Below are 23,030 nucleotides of genomic sequence, written 5' to 3'. Positions count from 1 at the left end.
CAGGAGGTGGCAGAGTTGAAGATGTTGAGATTTTAATTGGGAGTGAGCAGGAAATGGAGGAGGGATAGTGGATGTACTGGGCAAAGGATGTTGAAGATGGAGCTGCAAAGCAGGAGGATGAACACACAGAAGATTCACAGGTGTAGTGAAGGAGAACATGCAGAGGGTTGGTTTGACAGAAGACAAGGTAGAAATAGGGTGAGAGCTAACGCTAACAGTTAACCAGCTAGAGCACTAGTTGGATGCAGAAGAAGAAAAAGACAAGATAAAAATAAAGGTACATGCTGCTGAAAAATACCTGTTTTTAAAACTGTTACTAAGGCATCACAAATTATTACACAAATTAATTCAAAACTAACAATACAATTAAGTGCAATTTATAAAAAGCATTAACTCCACATATGTTGGAAAGCAAACCTTGAAGTAATAGGTACTGATTTTTAATTATGTAATGACAAATGGTTGCATTAGTGCCACATTAAGACTTGTGCAGCAGCAGTATCCATAAAAATAAAAAGGAAAGATTCAAACACACGTTTTCAGTTGTCCTTGTGCAGCCCTGCGAAGTTGACAGCCCTGGAAAATTGGAATCTCTGAGCAAGTTCTCTGAAGCCACGGACTTTAGGACTGCGCATGAGTGTTTTCATCAAAGAGAATAGATAAGAAAAACAGTTGACAAGAGTCCTGGGCATTTAAAGTTTGTACTTGCTCTCACAGTTGAGAGTTTCAATGAGTTATGGAAGTACCAACTCGCTGACAGTGTGTATTAAAAAGAAAAAAATGAGCACAGGGAGAAGCAGTGGTATTCCAAAAAATGCCAAAAACTATTTTCTTCAGATCTTGTGCGAAGGACTGGAGGATGGTGGGGAATGAAATGTGATCCGTGGCTGAGGAGGCACGCGCTCTGTTTGGTGTATGTTACACAATCCCTTGTAGGTGCTTCACTCTTTGTTTTTAATCTGTCTGCAGCAAAAGTCTGTCTGTTTTTGCAGCAGTTGGCTCAGCTTCAAAAAAGATGAGGACATTCTTATATTTACCTTTGGGTGATAGATATGGGAGTAATTTAACTCGGAGTCTCGAAATGCATTGCTTCCTATTTGCGGAATTACAAAGACAAGATATGCTGTCGCAATTTCCCTTTCTCTTCACAATTTTCTTTCCTAGAGCAACTTCTTTGATAGGAAAGCAATCAGAACCTGCATGTTTTACCACTGAATCAGAGGCTCACATTGGTGCCTCTGCTCTGACATTCGCCATTCAAGCTAGACTATGAAGTCTTTTGTTCCATAGTCTCCTGGTTCATACAAATTAGGACCTTGTCCACTACAGGGCAGCTGAAGGCTTGATTGCTTCAGTAAGACAGCCTCACAGAAGATTGGTAGGAGCTTTGAAAAACACCCACTGAGGGGATAAATTGGTGGTTTAGTGTTTCTGCTTTTGAGTGAATCGGTTAACAAGATTAAATGATCTTCCACTATTCTACATTACAAAAGCTGGAGTAACACTGTTATCAACGCTGCAGCAAGACATTCATATTGTGATCTCTTTTGCAAAACACTGACTTCACAAGGGTAAATAATATTCTGTCTGCACAAGAAACTGCTTCATATCTTGAGTGCGTCCACAGAATGGAAATCTGATCACAAAGCTAGAAGTATCTACACTGCTAGAAAAAAATCAGAATATAGATCAGATCTCAATGGGAAAAAAAAAATCATGCTGCCTCCATATCTATACTGATATAGATTGGGTAATGTGTTAGGAATGAAGGGATGTTACATTGTTTGATGGAAATGAAAATTCAAAGACACCCCATAAATCCAAGTGAAGAACGTATGTGGCAGACCAGCCCATTTTACTGAAACCTCATTCCAGCCACTCAAAATGTCCTCAATATGCTTATATACATGCCTGACAACATCGGTCCATGCTTCTAATGAGACCACTGATGGTGTCCTGGGGCATCTCCTCCTAGATCTGTACCAGGGCATCACTGAGCTCCTGGACAGTCTGTGGTGCAACCTGGCAGTGTCTGATGAAGTGAAACATAACGTCCCACGCGACTCCAGACGTGTCCTATTGGATTTAGGTCAGGCGAGCATGGGAGCCAGTCAGTATGAACTCCTTTATCTTCCACAAACTGTCTGCAAACTTTTGCCACATGAGGTCAGGCATTATCATGCACCAGGAGGAACCCAGGACCCACTGCACCAGTGTAGGGTCTGACAGTGGATTTCACAGTGTGCCAGTGTATTATTGTCTAGCCTGTAGAGGTCTCTGCGTCCCTCTGTGGATATGCCTCACCCCACCATCACTGACCCACCACCAAACCTGTCATGCTGAGCGAACGTTCTTCATTTGTTCTCCAGACCCTTTCACATCTGTCACATGTGCTCAGGGTAAACCGGCTCTTATCTGTCAAAGGCATATTCTGGTGTTCTGGCAAATGCCACAGTGTCGGGCAGTGAGCACAGAGCCCACTAGAGGACATCAGGCTAGCCTCATGTAGTTTGTTTCTGATATTTGGTCAGAGACATTCACACCAGTGTGATTTTGTAGCTCTGGCAGTGCTCATCCTGTTCCTCCTTGCACAAAGGAGCAGATATCGGTCCTACTGATGGGTTAAGAATCTATTACAGCCCTGTCCATTTCTCCTGGAGAAGCTGTCTGTGTCCTGGAATCTCCAACATGCTCTTGAGACTGTGCTGAGAGATGCAGCAAACCTCTTGGCGATGCCACGTATTGATGTCCCATCCTAGAGGAATTGAACTACCTGTGCAACCTCTGTGGGGTCCAGGTGTCACCTCATGCCACCGGTCACTGACCCTAACTGAACTAGTGCAAAAAACTGTCAGAAAAGATGGGGAGAGAAAAAATGTCAGTGGCCTCCACCTTTAAAACCATTCCTGTTTTGGGGGTTTTCAAAAGGTTTTCCTTTTTTTTGAAGCAGTATATATAGAAAACATGGAAATTCACATGATCAGCATGCCAAGGTCCAAATCCTAACAATTAATCCAACTCCAGGGCATGTGTCTCTACAATGGTGAGACATGCCTGGTGAGTCTCCTGCTCCTCTAGACTCTACAGCCAAGCCCTATGCTAAAGCACTACTTTGGTTGGGGAAGTTACCCTCCAAGATTTTGTTACAGGTGGCAGCAATGAACTTGTTATGTTCACCTTCTTTGGATTAATAACCCCTCCACCACAACAATCTCCATATTCCTAAAAGAAGAAGCAGTTTTCTGGTTGCCTTTATCTGAAAAATTCAGAAAAAAATACAGTTATAAACAACTAAAAATAATTTCTTCTAAAGGGTGGCTGAGTTGAACTTTAGAAATAATTCAATCAATCCTGAGGGAGAACAGAATAGAGCTGGTGCTCCTTTATATCTAAAAAACTAAAGTGGTTCAGGCATTTGATACGGCTGACTTCAGGGTGCCTCCCTTTGGAGACCCTGGGGTAGACTCTGACATCGTGAAAGGATTCTATGTATATCTGATGTGGTACTGGAATGCCTCTGGATCCCTCAGGATGTGCTGGGAGACGTTGCTAAGGAGAAGAATGTCTGGACTAACTTGACCTGGCCTAAAGAAATGATAGATGGAGAATGTGGGCATCCCTCTTATGCAGGAGATCAAGTACTGAGACTGAGAGTTTCCTTTTATTCTCAGTATAACTCAGAGGGTCAGGGTAGGGAAGAATAAAGAAAACTTCCAAAGAGTTCAGCTAACGGACACAAGTGGTTCTTCTCTCCGAGCACATTTCTGCCCTTTGCGAAACAGGAACAATAGGAGTAAAAGAAAGCTACAAAGGATCATTTTGAATATCGATCATTTTCCTTCAACCTTGCCTGCCCGGAACAGAAATCCTCAACACTCTGGCCTGGAAGAACGGATGCTTCTTGTTCTCTTTTCTGTGGCAGACTCTATCTGTCACGGCTGCTGAGGCGAGCCGTGTGGTGTTGGAGGAAGGAGGACCCAAGATGCAAGCAGTGGATGAAAATGCTGGTGAAGTTTATTTACAGGGTGGAGTAGTGGCCAACAAGCAGTGGAGTATGACGAATAACTGATGACACCTAAACTGGGAGAACTAACATAACAGACCTGGGAACATATGAAAAAGGGATGAGAGGCAGAGAGACGCAGACGACGAACAGGAACCATGGAACACAGAGCAACACAGACTGACGCAGAGTAACACAGACGAACCAGCAACAGGCAAGAGAACACACAGGGCTTAAATACACACACCAGTAATCAGGGAATGGGCAACAGGAGGGAGACACAGCTGGGAGAAATGAGGCTAACGAGACAGGGGAGAGGTAAAACTGAACACACTGACATGAGACATGAACTTTCAGAATAAAACAGGAAACACAGACACAGAACCAGACAGGACACTGAACTAGACAGGCAGACTCACGAGCGGACACAGTGACACCATAGACAGACGGAGGGAACACAGAAGTGGGAGCAGACAGGCACAGAACAAAACCTTAACAAATGGCAAACCTCAACCAAAGATAACAGGATAAACAAGCACAGGAAATAATATAAAGAAACACAAAACACTGAGTAGACAGACTCAGGACCATGACACTATCTCTCTGGGGTGAAAGGCTTTGCCCTTTTAAGATAAAGGTAACTATGTAATATCAGTGCTCTGTGCTGACTTTGGGCATGTACTGAGGTCCACGGAGAGACCTGAAGCCCACAGCAACAGAGAATGCTGAGGGGATGAATCTAGGACACAATCTTACTCAGCAAACAATAGAGAAATATTAGCAGCTGCAGTCTACAAACACTATGACATCCCGCCTCACAGACTTTGGAACAGACAGAACTACATGAGCAGTAAATTGAATAAATGCATCAGAGCTGTATACATGACTGCCAATGAATATTTTCCTGTAAAACAGCAACAAAAGATATCGCCATCTTGTGTGGCTACCTAAATATTTAATATTTCAGCTAGGATCGGATTAGCTGGAAAGGTTTGGGGGAAATTTGTCTAAATTACTGTCCATTTGTCTTCTAAAGTTTTCAGTAAAGACTAAAGAATTAGCTGCTTGAGACTCCCAAGATCAGCATGAGCTCTTACTGTTTCTGATTAGCCTAATGGTTGATTTAATTTCGATCTTCACAAATCCTAATTTGATCTTATATTGCATGTTACCGATAACAAAGCTGCAGCAGCTCAAACTACTCCCTTTGTTCATGTTCGATTCAGTGAAACACTGAGTTGGAGTGAGGCGGTCCTCATTGCCTGAAAACAGCTTTTTAAAGCCAGTTGTTAATGAATGGACACTCATCCTTCCTGCACAAATACGATCAACAATTTATGTGTGGTTGAATAAAGAAAGGCTCTACATCACTGTAAAACCCTGTCAGTATGGCTGCAGGCCCCATTAAATATGCATTGTAGCTCTAAGATCAATCCTGACTTATTAGGAAATAATATTGCATAAAAGATGATACATGAATAGGCATTCAGCACGAGTGCGAGACAAAAATACATCATTTATAAGAGCTATAAATTGTAGAAATATGCTGACAGGTTTCTGCCTTCAGCTGTCCTGAAATAATTGCCATGTTGATCAGCCACCAAACCCAGTGATGATGATTTTTATCAAGCCACGTTTTCATACTAAATGACAAGAAATATTTAATAACAACGGTATTACAAAAATGGCAGTACTGAGTGATTATTATTTCTTGAACGATATGATGGAGAGCAGACACGTTCAGAAACACTGGTCGCGGTGTCTGCTGCTGTTTTTGCGTATTTGGAGGATAGGGGAACATGGATGGATGGATGTTCTCATGGAGTCTTTGAAACTACCCGACAGCCTGCAATCTTCTGTCAAGTATTAAAAACATAACATCATGCCTGTATAAATTATCGCCATACCCAATACACTTTTGAAGCTTCTCTTTTATGGATGAAAAAAATTCAATTATTAAATTTTAAAAACTGGTTCTCTTCCCTCCGTTGCCTGGAGTTATCCTACCCCCTTATTTTCTTAAACTCCTGATTAGTCTGGGATTTTTATATTGATGATGTAGTACCTAACTATTCTTTTTTTGATGAATATTTTAAGATTGCTACCAGCCTCTCCTCCTTATTGATATTAAACACATCTGATTTCTTTCAGTAATGTGGGTTTTTTTTGTTTGTTTGTTTGTTTTTTGTTTGCTGTTTTTTTGTGTTTTCCAAGGGACTGAATCTGGAAACATAAGATAGCACATACAATATCTACCTAGGAACAACACTTCTATGAGCCCCTGATGTGTGTTTATAATTAACGATTTTTGGCTTTATTGTTGATGAAAATGGGAACTTGAACTCTACATCATCACAGTGAGCTGAGGAAGATAAATCTAGGAAATGATCTCACACCCAGCAAACAATAGAACACTATTAGTGGCAGCAGACACTGTGAAACCATTAGGAGCCCCTAGTAAAAAAGCAGAAAGTGCAGTGCTGTGCGTAAGTCTATATTTTGCTAGGAAAATGTGAAATCGGTGTAGGGATTTATTGAAACATGCAGAAACGTCCATAGAAATACAGTATTAAACACAAAATCAGAGTTGATATAAATGTAACCAGCTTGAAAGTCAATATTTCATATGATCGCCTTTAGTCTTCAACACAGACTGTCTTGGGCAAGCTTTCTTATAATTTCTTTAAGTAGCCTTCAGGAATAGTTCCCTAAGCTTCTTAAAGGACTGCCTTTTGTCCTGCTCTCTTCTGGGATGATCCCACGTTACTTCAATGACGTTGGGGAGGCCAATCCATTACTTACAGTGTTCCATTGTGTGCATTTTTGTTTTCTATCTGGGTATGTTTCTACTGCACTAGTAGTGTGTTTGCGATCATTTTCATGTTGAAAAATTAAGCTCTTGCCTATCAGATGGTTTCCAGATGGTATTGCACGATGGATCAAAATCTGACAGTACTTTTCAGTGTTCATAATTCCATCAATCTTGAAAATCCCCAACAACACTTTGTGAAATACAGCCCCAAACCATGAGAGAGCCTCCACCATAGCTGTGTCCCAAAATGTAGGCTGCATCCTCCTGAGGCCGCATTTGTAGACTGATTACGTCACAGTGATGCGACGAAAACTGTCCCCAGGGGCGTAATTTCCAGGGGGGTTATGACCCCCCAATAATCAGACCCAACCAATATAACCCCCCCAATAAAATTATGAATTATCTTGCATAAATAGGCTGTCGATTTTCTTTACTCAAATCTTTACGCAAATCTGAAGGTTAGACCGTCCCATTTCACAGCCTCACACTTCTGGCCTTCTTGGTCTTCGAAGGACCCGGCCCATGTAGACCGCGAACGCCAGGTCCTCTGAAGGATGCAGCCTAGGTTTTGGGACACCGCTCATGTCTTACAGATGGCAGCATCCTCAATTTTGGCTATTTGAAAGCCACTCTTCCACCAAGACCATTTCTGATGACAATCTCTTAGGATCTCTTTGACAATCACCTTGTTACTACAAAAATATTATTTTATGCCAATCAAAGTGTCTGTTTTGTGACAGGTTGCTGGTAACACATTGCCTAAATATAAAAATGTATTTTTGATAAGTTGTCTGTTATGTGTAGACACAACACTGGTTAGTTAATTAGGTTCCATTCATTTCTCTAAAAATAGTCAGGTATAAGGACTGAACTAAAAATGAGTGAAAAAAGACCTTCAGAAAGCACCCAAGGACCATTTTTAAAAATTATAAGAACTTTTGGGCTCCTTGGAAGCAAAATATAAAGTAAGTAATGGTGGCTCATAAGTTTTTGCACAGAACTATACGTTAGTTTTACCAAAATGGTTGGTGTTAGTTTTATTCAAGTTCTTAATGGCCGAGGTGTTTGTGTAGAAGTGAGAATCCTGCTGGTCTTCAGTAACAGTCCTGATAATGGATGACTCTGATGAAGTTGATATTGATTTGCCTGCTTTATTGACTAATGAGTTACTGCCAGCGACTATAGCACCAAAAAGCACAGACACAGAGACAAACACGGACATTTATCATCCCACTCTACCTTGTCATAGTATCGTATCTCGTAGTCGAGGATGATTCCATTGGGCTGTTCGGGCGGTGGCCATGACAACGAGAAACTGCGACTTGTTGAGCTCACTTGGTGCATTATGGGAACTACTGAGGGAGCTGACAAAAAGCGCACACACATACATACGCACACAAGAATACACAATCAATTAGGCAGTTAAAAGACTTGCTAGCATGTTTAAACACCATAAATATGGAAATACAGAGTCTAATGACATATTGCCAAAGATTATTTGCACTCAAAGGAGAAAAATGTTTCCTCTTCCAAGCTCATGAAAACAAATTACTGCACTTGTCACTGATGGGGAAACAAGAGTTATATCTGCGATGCATTTTTAACCCATAATTTTAGGAACGAGAAGCTGTTGGCTGTAATGTATTTCATGGTTTAGCTTCTGGATCGTTTTATGTGATGGCTTTCATCACTTTTGTGCTTTGATAGTCTAAAGTGGAAACATGAGGAGATGAAGGCGAGAAGAAGACTAATATCACACAGCATCTGCAGATGTACTGCACTGTTTTAAAATTTAATTAAATTAGTGTTTTAAAGGACAAAAAACCCCAAGAAAATTGAATTTGTCTTCTTGGTTTTATGGGGATTCTGCTGAAAGCCATTATATCCTAAATAGACTGTATGCATCTTACACAGCTGAGTCACCATAATTTCATAGTGCAGCTATAACGCACAGTAAATGCTGTGATGCCTCAAGAGGTGTATACTTCTTCTGGAGCAATAATTTGACAGCATGAGCGATCTGTCACCTGAAAACCCCACAGTCTTTTTTTCTCCCCCCCCCACACACACACACATACACAGTGTTGAGTTTTACATCCTATAGTCCAATGAAATATGCTCAAAAGCTATTGCATAATTTAAAAATCTCCCCCAGTGCAGTCAACCTGAAAATAAATCAGTTTTTGTTGAGTCCTAAAAGATTTCAGGGATAAGAGAGGCTCGCATCCGACAGCGGTAACAAATGCGCTCAGAAAACGGCAGGGTGACAATGGATCATGTTTCGATTAGGAATGAGCCAGGGGTGCTGTAGATGAGGTAAATGATGTGTTTTTCCATAGCAAAGCGGCTTTTAAATCTAAATTTGGGTAGCAGTGGAAATATCACTTGTGTCTGTCTCCATAAAGTATTGATGGAGTAATAACTCACTCACTTTATGGCCTCTAAGAATTATACTGAGGGAGACCTAGGGTGAGGAAAGCAGGGAAAGGGGGGAGAAAGCTGAGAAAAGCAGAATTGAGAGAAAGATGCAGGGGAGGCGGAGGAAAGGTGATGAAAGCTGTGGATGAGCAGGAAAGAAAGAGAGAGAAGGGGGAAGGAGAGAGAGAACAGGCAGAGCGATGACAAGCACATAACATGTTTTATGAATTAAAAGGCTGTAGCTCAATTTCCTTTATCTCCCCGGCCATCCCTCCCTCACATAATCCACGGTGCCCCGGGGTATGCTAGCACACACACAGATGCTTACACACACACACACGCACAGAGTCATTGCTCTCCCAACTTACCAGCTTGATTGGTTGTAATGTTGATTGACAGTTGTTGGGCGGGGTAAGGGCTCTTGTTGGAGACTCCGTTGACTGCCTATAGAAAAGTAATGGTCGGTTATTCCACCCTGAGACATTAAAGTTAATAGTTATTTGAACTGAGTCCTCCACCCCCATCTCTTCATAGCTCTTGGTGCCTTTCCATTCAAGCATTGCATCTGTTTAACAATAATAATGGTGGCTGATAGCTTTAACAACTAGCACATGATTTACCTTTAGCTTCTCAATTTTAGCTAGCAACTGCTGTTGTTTTCTGCCTGAAATGACAAATGGTGCTACTAACATTTGGCAAGCTAAGAGTACCTAAATTTAATCCCACAGAGTGATATGAAAATAGCAAAGCTAACAAGTTCAACTGTCACAAGCATGAACTATATTACATGTTGAGTATTATAAGGGAAACCACAACATCAGATTCATGCATTTCTTTGAGACCTAGAAAATATGGCTCCCTATTCTGGACAAACTAGGTAGAGTCACAGATTTTTCTTTGCAGTGAAATTGTATGTTTCACTTATAATATTAAAACAGTTAAGACTTCTCGGGTGAGTTTGAAAACATGATAGTACATCTGCAGTGTAGCCAGAACTTGGTTAGACTGAGTGCACAGTAGGAGAAATCTTAGCGTGCTCTGTAGTGAAACGCTATACAGCAGATGAGCTAATCTACAAGGGTATGATAACCTGCAACTCCACAAAATAATTGGAAATACACTACTGTGCAACAACCTTAAACCATCCCTTATTTCTCTCTCTCTCTCTATATATATAAGTAGATCTAAGGAGCCAGACTCTCTCGTGATATTTACAGTGGTACTGAGCAATAGTAGTACTTTTCTTTAGATAGAATATTTGACAGTCATGTCTTTAAGAAATCGGGAGAAAGAAATTCTGCAACAATATCCAAAGAAAGGCTGTGTAATGTCCTTCAAGAAGCCTGAAGAACTATTCCTGATGACCACTTAAAGAAAGCTTGGTTAAGAGAGTTCAGGCTATATTGACCCCATCCTCTCACCCTGTGACAGCTGGGATAGGCTCCGGCCCACCCACCCCAACGACTCAGAATTAGATAAGCGGAAGAAAAATAGATGGATGTAAATTATTTAGAGGCTTAAAAAAACATCTGACACACTCTTTTCTTGTGTATGCAGAATCTGCGTCATTTCCACTTTAACATGCACAAAACAGAGACCCAGCTCTCCCAGTTACAGCTGTTAATCTGTTACTGGGCATTTGCTGTGGTTTAGCAGTCAGTTAAGTATCAGAAACAAGAAGCTAGTTTAATATCAGGGTATAAAAATTCTGCTAGTCCCTTTGTGAAGCTTTAAGATCTCCAAATGTGTCTCATCTCACCAACACTGAGACACAATTAACAGGTTGTGAGTGCTTTTTAAAGACCATCTAATTAGCTGCCACATATTATATTTGTCATGAGCTCAACTAATCATTTTGATGGTTGAACAATGTCTTCAGTCATAGCAAATAAAGGCTGGCAATTACTAATGACTTATTCCAAGCTCTATTTATTCTGTGTCCCTTAATCAAATAATACCTCCTATCAAGACTATAAAAGGCACATCTAACTTTGCCTCAAGACTTTGAGGCAAAGTTAGAGTACTTAGTACGTTTTCATGCATGGTCAAGTTGTGGTAAAACCAGTGTTAATTTACGTCATAGTTTTCGTCAACAACCTTTTTTCTTTGCTTAAAACAAGACGATATCAAAAAACAAACTAATGCACGAGGACAAAAACTATGATTATATGTGCCAACGCTTTCGTCAACAAAAGAAAACAAGATGAAAATATTCAGGAGAGACGAGATCCAATCAGAACTAATTAAGTTGTGTAGAAAGGCGGGAAAAGTTTGGAAGTGAGCGAATTAAAAGTAATTACCGTGTATAGTTTGGGTACATTTGACCTGGCCCTGGAAAATGGTATAACTAGCACCCATTAGTGCTGTGCGTTACTGCGCATTTTGATATATCCGATAGCAAGTACATTTAGGGCAACACTGATACTTTTACCTTATAAAGGCAGCTTCTGTAGGGGACAGCAGTGTATCATGACTTATGAGATCACTCATTATCAATTTGTAAACTCTGAACACATTTTAGTTAACACTAAAGTCACTGTGATTTTTACTTTCCACAATAATTAGTTAACACAAGAAAACACACCTTTTAGCTTTTCATGTATTTTGAAACGGCTTTTTGGAGACCTGGAATGTAAATGTGTCTGTTTCTAAAGAACTTTGGGTCAGCTTCTGTTGTACTAAATGTGCTACAGGGTATAAATAAAACAGGCATAACAGTCAACACAAAAAGGTTCAGAAATGTTTTAAGTGAATATTTGAGGGATATCTTTTCATTAGTAACACTACATGCCTTTTGAACTTCAGGGATTCGATGCCTAACCAGGGCATCTGTATCCAGTAAGGCTCCCTAGGCTCCGCCAGTCGCTTGAACGGAAATACCAGAGAGATAGAAATCAGGAGAATAAACCAGTGGAACACTGCCCCACCTCCAGTCTTGGTGGGGCTATATAAGAATAGCCCCACCAAGACTGAAGACAGAGCAATACTGGAAGAGCATATGGGAAAAGAACGCAACCCACAACACTACCACAGCAATCTCCCTGAACAGGATCCAGTAACCATCACAGTGGCAGACATCAAAGAAAGGGTCTCCAGTATAAAGAATTGGACAACACCAAGCCCCAACATAATTCAAGTTTACTGGCTGAAAAAGCTGACTTCTCTCCATGAGCGTCTGGCAGCACAAATGAACCAACTGCTAATCGACAAGAGATACCCAATATGACTAAATGAAGGCCAGGCAGTCCTGATCCCCAAGGATCCCCAGAAAGAACTATGCCCATCCAACCAATAACCTGCCTCAGTACCACATGAAAGCTCCTGTCAGGCATCATAGCGGCTAATATGAACAATGACATTGCTCAATACATGAGCAGGGCACAAAAAGGAATTGGCAGGAATACCAGAGACTGAGACTGAAAGACCAGCTGACCAACCTGTGCACCGGCTGGATTGACTATAAGAAAGCCTAAGACTCAATGCTCCACGCGTCGATCCTGGAATACCTAAAACAACACAAGATCAACAGGACCCTTAGCACCTTCATCAGGAACTTAATGGGGATGTGGCGAATGACACTATCCAACTGGACATGTCACCATCAAGTGCAGGGTTTACCAAGGAGATGGCCTGTCCCTACTGCTGTTCTGGATAGGCCTGACCCCCCTCAGTGGGATCATTAACAAGACTGGCTACAGATATAGACTAAGGAAAAAAGCAATTGTCAGCTGACTCCTCTACATGGATGAAATTAAGCTGTATGCCAAGAGTGAAGAAGACATCGATTCACTGCAATGACATTGGAATGTCAGTCGGACTGGAGAAGTGTAACAAAGAGAAGGAAGATAGTCAGAACTATGGGGATTGCACTACCCACAGGCAAATGGGAACCACAAAGTGGTCGCTAAGGAAGCAGCAAACACCAAATACCTGCAGAGGGTAAGGCAAGTCCTGGGAGTCAGGTGAATGGAAAAAACAATACCTGGGCAATCAGCACCTTCCCCATGCCCATGATCAAGAAGCCTTCTGACCAAAGGAGGAGATAGAAGCCACTGACATCGAGACAAGGAAGCTCCTGACCATGCATGGAGATTTACACCCCAAATCCTGCACCCTGAGACTGTATGCTAAGCAAAAGGAAGAAGGGCCGAGGACTGGTTATTGTCAGAACCACTGTCCAGAATGAGACAACAAACATTCATGAGTAAATCAGAAACATGGCCACAGCTGACCGTGTGCTTAATGAATACCTCAGGCAAACGAAACCCAAGAAAGGAGAGGAGGAGCCACGGAAGGACAGTCCTATGCACGGTATGTACCACCGGCAGATAGAGGAAGTAGCTAACATTCAGAAATCCTACCAGTGGCTGGACAAAGCTGGCCTGAAAGACAGCACAGAGGCATTGATCACGGCAGCACAGGAACAAGATCTAAGTACAAGATCCACGGAGGCTGGGGTCTATCACACCAGGCAAGACGCCAGGTGCAGGCTGTGTAAAGATGCCTGAGACAGATAGAATTAGCTATAACAAGTGATAACAACATCAGGAAAAAGGAACATGAGAAGCTCGATCAAGGGCTAAGAGAAGAATTCAAGAAGATGTGGAGGGTGAAGGTAACAGGTAATCAGAGCACTCGGTGTAGTGACCCACAAGCTAGGCGAGTGGTTCCAGCAGATCCCAGGAACAACATCCGAGAGGAGAATTTTTTATTCATTTTTTATTTAAAACAATTCAGTGGACTACATACTGAACTTAGAGGACAGATACAAAATATCAATCCTATCGTTTAGTATTGATCCTGTTGGTACCTAATGGATTAGTATTGATAGTACCGATGTTTGCCCACCTCTAGCAGTAGGTGCTCCCAGCAAACAGTACAGCTTTTTTTCCCCCGAATGCTCCCTGTTTCTCATGATAATGGGGTAAAATTTCAATGCATGGGAGGAAAAGACGAGTAGACATATGGGCACATTGATTTAATGACTAAATTTATCGTTCATCAATATTGACATATTCATCCCCCAACAGATGGGCCACACTATTCATATAGTCAGAGATTGGATTCTATTTTAAAAAAATAGCCACCTCTAGTTAGTAGAGTCATTGAACTCATTGAACTGAATACCACTGGCCTTTATTTTAGACTTACACGTGTATGGGAAATGAGGCAGATGGCAGAAGATTGAAGGGACACAATTGTACTGGTTTTATAGAGTTCAGGGTGACCCTGTAAGTTGAAAGTTATAACTGCAGATTGTGCATAAAAGCCTGCATGTCAGCAAGCATCTATGTAGCCTCAGTAACCTTGAGCATTATGGTTACTATTTGCATTTAAAAAAATAGCTGACAGCAAGGTTGTTTTTAAAGTGGGTAATAAGCATAACTACTTTTTTAAGTACTAACTTTTGCTGTTCTTGACAGTGGATAAAAAAAATATCAACATAACATTTGCTGTGAAATGTCTGTGTAGGTTCTCAGTCATCCATGTCATGGTATTCTAAGGAGCTTGGAAAGAAAGCGACTGGATTCTTTAGGTTTCTTGAAGATGTTTCATCTCTTATCCTAGAAGCTTCTTGAGTTCTGAAATGAAATGGTGGACAATCCCACGTATTTAAATCTAGTGGGAGTGTTCGTTAATAAACAGGGTCAACTCCTTTTTTGACACTTGGCTCATGTGATGAGGCGCATGAGTCATTTGGCCAATAAACTGCTAAATAGTGGCATTTTTGGGAGAGTGTTGGAACTATGCATGAAAATTTCTTTGATGCATTTTTGCTGTGTTTTTAGTACACCTCTGGAGTCCACCACAACTGCTGCAAATCCAGCATGAATGCAACTCCCACTAACTGACAATGAGTCTAGGCCTACACGAAGTGCCTGTTTGATATACACAAAATAGATTTTTCACTGCTGTAAACACTCAACAAATCTCTTCACAGCACAAACAAAGCATGAAAAAGGGAGGCAGCCCTCCATCTGTGGACAAACCTGTATGTCAAAGGTGTACGACGTGTGGGCCCGCAGCTTGCTGATCTCAACCCTTGTTTCCTTTAACGCCTGTTTGCCTGGAACAAACACCACGCTGTCATCACATGGCTGACAAGCCCGCCGCTCATTGCTGTGGCATCGGCGACACAACAAATTATACGACAAGTCGTCGCGGTGTCCAGTGTCACGTGGTGGGTGCCACTCCAACATCACTGATGTCTGGTTGACCACTGAGACCACATTGCGAGGAGCTGAAGGGACACCTGGAAAGAAGAATAATGAGTGTGTAAGAGGGAATGAACATTACAGCAGGTATCAGTCTGCCACTTTGAAACATGTCACCTGTTTACATGGAAGAATTTGTGTGTGTGTGTGTGTGTGTGTGTGTGTGTGTGTGTGTGTGTGTGTGTGTGTGTGTGTGTGTGTGTGTGTGTCATAACTGTGTTTGGAAACAGTTGATAACCATACTAAATAAATAACTGAAATTTGTTGTTTGTTGATATGGGATATTAGATTTAACATTATGTGTTTTCCTTAGTGTTCCACAATATTGTCTCATGAGGAATGATAACTACTAAAGCACATTTCAAAACTTGAACCAATAGTAAAGTTTGTGCCTTTTGATGCAAAATAAGGAAATAAAAATGTAAGAGCCCAACCATTCTTGAAATGAATGGGCGATTTATCGAATATACTCGATGCATTGCGATCTTTTCCATGGTTACAATGGTTTTATCGTAACCACTGAGTATAGGTTGCCATGGAAATATTAAGCTATTAAGCAATATTAAGCAATCCGCTGTGAGTTTTTTTCTCCCACACGCTACGAATGCATCATTCATCAACCGGAAAATTTTCTACCTGCCACATTGCGCTGAGCATGCATGTTGATATACTACCAGTATGTATACAAACTATGAAACTAACTGTGAATAATATTTGGAAGCACCAAATAATGTTACCATTTGTCACGTACGTGGTAGAATACCTGCCTTTTGTAATCTATAATTACTGGATGGATATCAGATAAACCAGTAAGATCGTAGAAGTTTTAACATTTTCCTGGTTCTTTATTACACATGTAAACTTTGCAGTTTTTTTTAAAAGCTTTTGTTATGTGTAAAATGATGAAAAACATAATAAGATACATTTACTAACCTAACAGCTGAGGTTTTTAAAAACATCGGGGTTGGTCCTTGAAAATTAATAATTAATTAATGATAAATATATCTCCCCATCCAGCTGGGGGGAACACGTACTAATGCCTAATTTAGCCAAGGCCACCAATAAAGGCTAAATCCCATTTATCAGACATTGAGCAGTGAAAGAAAGAAAGTAGGAAAGAGAGAGAGCAGCATATGTTCACAATGATTACGGAAATAACACTGGGGACTCAGATGGGCTCTGAGTTTGGTGGTGTTCCAATTAAAAAAAAATGCTGACATTTTTTTCTTTTTGATGTCAAAAACAAGGCCAAGTGCGAAAACACCATTAATGTAAGACTAAAGAGCCGCAGACATGTTAAGCTTGAGCACCTTCAGTTGTTAATTGTGCTGAATTTAACTTTACATGTTTGAATCGGGCCAGCACGGTGGCATGGTGGTTAGCACTGTTGCTGCACAGCAAGAAGGTCCTGAGGTCAATTCCACCATCAGGCCGGGGTCTTTCTGTGTGGAGTTTGCATGTTCTTCCCGTGTTTGCGTGGGTTCTCCCTGGGTACTCCAGCTTCCTCCCACGTCCAAAGACATGCCGTTAGTGGGGATAGGTTAATTGGTCAATCTAAATTGCCCATAGGTGTGAATGTGAGTGCGAATGGTTGTCTGTCTCTATGTGAGACAGACTGGCGACCTGTCCAGGGTGTACCCCACCTCTCGCTCTATGACAGCTGGGATAGGCTCCAGCACCCCCCGCGACCCTGTAAAGGATAAGCGAATGGATGGATGGGTGTTTGAATTGGCTCTAAAATCAGTATTTTGGATCATTTATAATATTATTACTGTTTTTAATGAAAACATTTAATCAAATATAATGCAGCACTCAAATGTTTTTCTTCCGTACAATATTTAAATTCAGAATCCCTTCACTTTTTATGTATTGTTAAATCAATCTCAGTTGTAAGCTTTATTTATTATCTAAATCTATTCAGAGCCTTGACTTGTGATGTTTTAAAGTAATGAAATGCAGAACTTTCTCAGGATGCCAGAATAATTTTACCACAACTTTCATGTTTCAATACCGAAAGCTGAACACACTTCTTTACTTTTTATTCCACCAAGTTAGTTTTTAAAGCGACAGTATCAGTTGGTAAGTATTTTGCAACAGAAGATAGATTTATGTTTACAATTACAGCACAACACTAAACTCCCCGGCTGTCATCCATTCTTATTGTTTATGATGTAAGGAATGAAGAGTTTGACAATGTTGTATCACTTGTTGAAACCTGTGACCTAAACTTCTAAAATGTGAGGTTAGTCAGCCATCACCAAGACCTTTACAGAGTCAAAGTCATTGACTTTGGACTGTCTTAGCTACCAGGCCAAAGTCCCATCCACATTTGCACGGTCACACAAACCTCCAAAGTTTCTGAGGGGTTTCTCAGCAGTACGATAAATCATAATTATCCAAACTTACAGTATCAATAGCAATTGTGACAATTACAATCACCTCCATTATGTCCCTGGAGTTTATTCTGGGACGTCAGTTTGCAGAGGCCATAGATGGGTTGCACTGCTGCTACTCTGTGCCTACCCCGACAACAATGAATAATGATATAGTAAATACAATAACATGATTAAAGTCTGCTCCTCATTTAGTCTGAAGAACTTGACTCCCAATTTACAGATAAGACTCACAGTTGAGACCCTGGAGCAGCTGCCAGACAAAATTGCTAAACTGTGGGCCAAAGACTGCCCGTTTCTTCCACAGAGAGTTCAATTCCACCAGCACTTCACCATTGCTCTGCTTAATTTCGTCAGATAGTTCTTAAACTTGTGTTTGGATGACACTTTTTTTTAAAAGTTAACAGCCAATTTTTTTTATAAACACATAAAGGCATACACATTTACAAAGCACATGGTCTCTGTAGACTTACCAGAACCCCATCACACAAACTCGGAAATGCTTTGTTGGAATAAGTAAACCACTACACTACTAAGCCACTACTTTTAGTAGTTTCACTGATCACAAGGATTCGCTGCACAGGGAAACATCGCTTAGATTTTGTATGCCATATGCACTTCCTGTTGCAACTCCAAAGGAATTTTTGCACCTCATCACCTTACCATGTAATAACCATAATAAGTTGGTGTTCTTTCACCAGATCCCCATGACAGAAATACCAAGGGACCTGAGGCAACGCTAACTCAGAACCCTACAGGTCCTTATCTTTTAAGCACCTGTTAGCTAACTGTGCTTGGCTTATTGCTGAACACTGAGCACATCAGGAAACACTGCTTCATTTGCTCCACACTGTTTCACTGCTTCATTTGGGACATGCACAACACTAACAGGTGTAAGAACAACAGCCCACACTTGGCTTCCAGAGAGAACCTTCAGCTCTACACTCAATGCAGATATATACGCACAAACAAATGTCTCGTCCAACGGCGGCAACACTGATGCTAAAATAAAGAAGTCAAACTAAAATAAAGGAGTCAAAGGCACCTGTGTCTCACAATATCTTGATGCCTACTTTCTTGCCACGCTTGGGAAAAATGCTTGGAAGACTCTTATTTACCATTTATCACCCATTGGTGATAAATGGTAAATAAGAGTCCAGCTCACATTTTGAAACCTGAGTTTTCATCTCACAATCCAAGATGTTCAACTTCTCAGCAGCTCGCCCCCGTACACACTTCCTCCTTCCTACTTCCCACACAACTCTGAAGGCTAAAAGTGTCAGTCTTCCAATGGCCTCGCCTTTGACAAAATCAAAGGACAATCACGCACAATCACTGTCACCAATTCCCATCAGTGCAGTACGCGAGAGAAAAATGCAAATCATCAATATGGGATCCACCAATCCAACAACACTATACTTACACAAACTTTCTTAAGAACACAGAATAATGCTACCAACTGAATAAGGATGAGCAATGATTGATTCAACTATTTATCCACATCAGTGATATAAAGCAATGCATGGATGCACTGACAGATGCATGACATGTGTTGCATGTGCAAAACCAAACTAAAAAAAATAACTCAAACAAAAAGATAACATGAAATGGAGACGACATAAACACAGTTTCATAATCAGGTCTTTGTTTTGATCACTGAATAAATAACTATCATTGATCTGCTCAACAAATGAGTTCATGGGCTATAATATTCATGTGAATAATCACCAAGGAAGTATTCTTAAACTCAGTGACAATTAAAATAAAAGTTAGGTGCCTTTCTTACCCATTCTGGGTGTCCGATGTTCTCACGTACTGCAACTGCAGTGCAGTCGAATACTTTATCTTAATTGGCATCCACTTGTATAATACTGAGAGGGTTGTAGAAACTGTCAAGACTGCTTGCTGACATGGAAAGTTGACAAGTGCAGTTCCCAGTCGGAAGTTTGCACTTCAGCCAACAGTGTCTACAATGTTCAAAAAGTGACCCGATAGCTCAGCGCCATTAGGGAATCTGCATCTCTTTTCTCTCTTGCCGGTTCGCTCTCTTTTCTCTTAGCTCTTCTCTGTGATCTGAGGAACAGCTAAGGGCTTTTAGGGTACACAACCAGGGTTTTCACAAGGTTAAACCTACTGGGTACACATCTCTTTGATTGCTCGTACACATCACAGACACTGCAGTGCACACGCCAAACAAGAGCAGTAGAGATGAAATGGATATTCAACCTTGGCATATGGTAAATCACAGAGTCATTAGAAACAACCGAGATGGCCCTGTGGAATATGTGCATGTGCGCTTTTCTCAAAGAGACACTCAGAGGCAGAAATCAAAGTGCTAACAATCAGTAGGGGGGCTGTAAATCTAAGAAGCACCATCTTATAAACATTTCTACTGAGAGAGCGGGAAAGAGAAGACCCGTCTGGGCTTTGATTATTAGACGCAGAGAGACAAACACAGTGTGTTGGCACAGGCGTTCACTCCATTTTACTTTTTTTTTTTAAATCTAAATAGCACAAATACAAATTATTTTAAAGTGTCTGACACTCAGAGTTCACAGCAAGCACACATTCAAATGCAGAAAAGTAAGAAGCGAGGCGATAATCACATTATAAATTTTCCAATTCCAGTTTTACTGTTGCAACAAGAGACACCGTTCCAAAAGAGTTAGAGACACAATCTGTGCTGCTGTTTACAGCCGCGTTCTTTTTCACAGTTTTGTAAATGGCTTACACAATATTGCTCTGACCTGTACACAAAAATACCACAAAAAGAAAACCTCTACATATGCACACAGTGTACAGACACAAGACGCACACACTCCTCCATACCTTTGCAGCCCATGAGGCGTGCTGAAGAAATGATTTTCTGTCAGGCAACTATCCACACAGCACCCATTCACTCTTCCATCTCACTGGTCAGATTTTATATCTGATTGAGTTCATGTCAAATACAAATAAACTGCAGCTCTTTCCTATATTAAACTTCCATCCCACTGTTTTTGAACTTTTTTCCCTCCTTGTTCTCGTGGCTCTTGTGCTTGAAAGAAAACAAACTTGTAACTCAGTTTGTTTTTGTCCTTGAATTTAAAGTACCCAGGTAATTCACAGAGCTGTGTAGGCTGACTAGGTTGACATCTGACACCTTCTCACATAAAAAGTAGATTTTTTTCTCTTCTGTCTGCATCAGTTTGAGTTTGCTGCCACTGTTGCGATGGCTTTCATGTGCTTCCTCTGTTGTCAGAATAGGTTAACCACATCAGCTGCTCCATAACTATTGTGTCAAAGTCATTTTTAGAATAGAATTAGAATAGAATAGAATTCAACTTTATTGTTTGTTTATTTATTTTTGAACACTTTGTCATTTTCTCTGTCATTTTATTTCAATAAACTTTCACTGCAATTACTAAACCGACTTTAAAACACCCAACCTGTGTAACTAGCGCTAAATAAACAATGACTATTTGCTTTGCTGTGTACACCGTTCAGGCATTACATTTTGAACACTGACATATGAAGTGAATAACACAGGTTATCTCTTCATCCTGGCAGCTGTTTGTGGGTGGGGTATATTAAGGAGCAAGTAAACATTTTGTCCTCAAAGTCAATGTGCTAGAAGCTGGAAAAATGGGCAAGCGTAAGGATTAGGGCGAGTTTGACAAACTGTGGCAAAATGATGGAGTCTAGGTGATGGTGTCAGAGCATCTCCAAAAAGGTTTGTTGAGTCTGGGGCTGCATAGGCACAGACTAGTCAAGGTGCCCATGCTGACCCTGTCCACCATCAAAGACACCAACAATGGGGGTGTGAGCATCGGACCTGGACCGTGGAGTAATGGAAAAAGGTGCCGTGGTCTGATGAATCACATTTTCTTTCTGTTGTGGGTGTCTGTGGAGTTTACCTGGGGAACACCTGGAACTAGGATTCACTATGGGGAGGAGACAGAGTGATTTGCCCAAAGTTTTCCTGGGAAACCTCAGGTTCTGTCATCAGGAACCAGGAATGGTTCGAGGAACACAGCAATGAGTTTTAGGTGTTGACTGAACCCACAACTGGTTTCAATTTCAAGGTTTTCAGTGCAAGTGAATCAGGCCATACTAAAAAAAAAAACGTGATAGGGAAGTTGAACACTAAGAGTAGACAAATCAACAGCACAGAAAATTTTGCAGAAAATAAGGAACATACCGGTGAGCCTGGAAGCATAAGAGGGATTGGATTACTACAGAAGGCAATTTTGTGGATGATCACAGAATGATTTCTGTGATCATCATAAAGGAAGAAGCTGTAAAAAGAGCATTCTCCATGAGGTGGACATATAAATATCCAGGTCAGCAATAAAAACAAGATGCCATGAGAACAAATATAAATAAATATAAATAAATATAAATAAACAGGGTTTTATACTAGGTATACAGTCAGTCAGTCAGTCTCAAGGATAGAAGGATCAGAGCAGCTCTCATTTAGCATTCTTAATGGCCTTTAGACAAAATGATCAACCTGTACCAGAATAACAGGAAGACCAGGCCTGGAACCCCTAACCCTGCTAATCTGAAGTTTACTGTATCCTCTGTGAATCAGCTGAGACAAGGGCGTTTGGCTGTTTTTATTACTCATACAGAAGAATGAAATCTTGAGTGTACTGAGCTACACCGTCTGATGCCTGAAGCTGACTGGATTTTGCGGGACAACAACCACAAGCTCGCTTCACTACAGTTCAGGACGTTCAACAAATTTTCTCTCTGATGTCTCAGGACTTACAGTGGAACTCAGACTTGACAGTCTGACCCCTGTTAATGAATTCAGAGTGTGTAAATCTGTGAACATCAAAACCAACAGAGAAAGAAAGGGGAAAAAATGAAAGTATGGTGGTTGCACTCCTGACCTGATGTGACATATGGAGGTTAGGATGAGGTGTGGATACTGTGGGCCCATTCACTGAAAAACTATTCAGTGCCTGACTGGGATCCACAAACCAAGCTTTCATCAGCAAATTGATGTTTGCTCTCTGTGCGAGATCCATGGTGAAACCGCAAAATAGTCTGAGTGATCGTCGTGGGACTTTTTGTATAAATGACACCTGTGCTGGGAGAATCCCAGAGGTGAGCAAAGAGACAGCCATTATTATAGAGCTGTTTATTTTCAGTCCAGAAAACCCGCTCTTAGCACTTTGTAAGAGGGTCTCACTAATTGCAGA

General features: G+C 41.0%; 1 protein-coding gene across 1 annotated transcript in view; it reads right to left on the bottom strand.

Annotated features, from left to right (window-relative positions):
- The window catches only part of LOC116336361 (ephrin type-B receptor 1-like), a 119,755-nt gene that overhangs the window by 39,003 nt on the left and 57,722 nt on the right, over window positions 1-23,030 (bottom strand). Inside the window, exons 7-9 of the mRNA XM_039601533.1 lie at window positions 15,224-15,486; window positions 9,602-9,677; window positions 8,055-8,179 (exon numbers count right to left, since the gene is read on the bottom strand). Of these exons, the coding sequence (XP_039457467.1) occupies window positions 8,055-8,179; window positions 9,602-9,677; window positions 15,224-15,486 (464 nt within the window). The remainder of the gene's footprint in view (window positions 1-8,054; window positions 8,180-9,601; window positions 9,678-15,223; window positions 15,487-23,030) is intronic.

Source organism: Oreochromis aureus, linkage group 17 (genome assembly GCF_013358895.1).
Source record: "Oreochromis aureus strain Israel breed Guangdong linkage group 17, ZZ_aureus, whole genome shotgun sequence".
NCBI classification, from domain to species: domain Eukaryota; kingdom Metazoa; phylum Chordata; class Actinopteri; order Cichliformes; family Cichlidae; genus Oreochromis; species Oreochromis aureus.
This window is presented reverse-complemented; position numbering and strand designations above follow the sequence as displayed.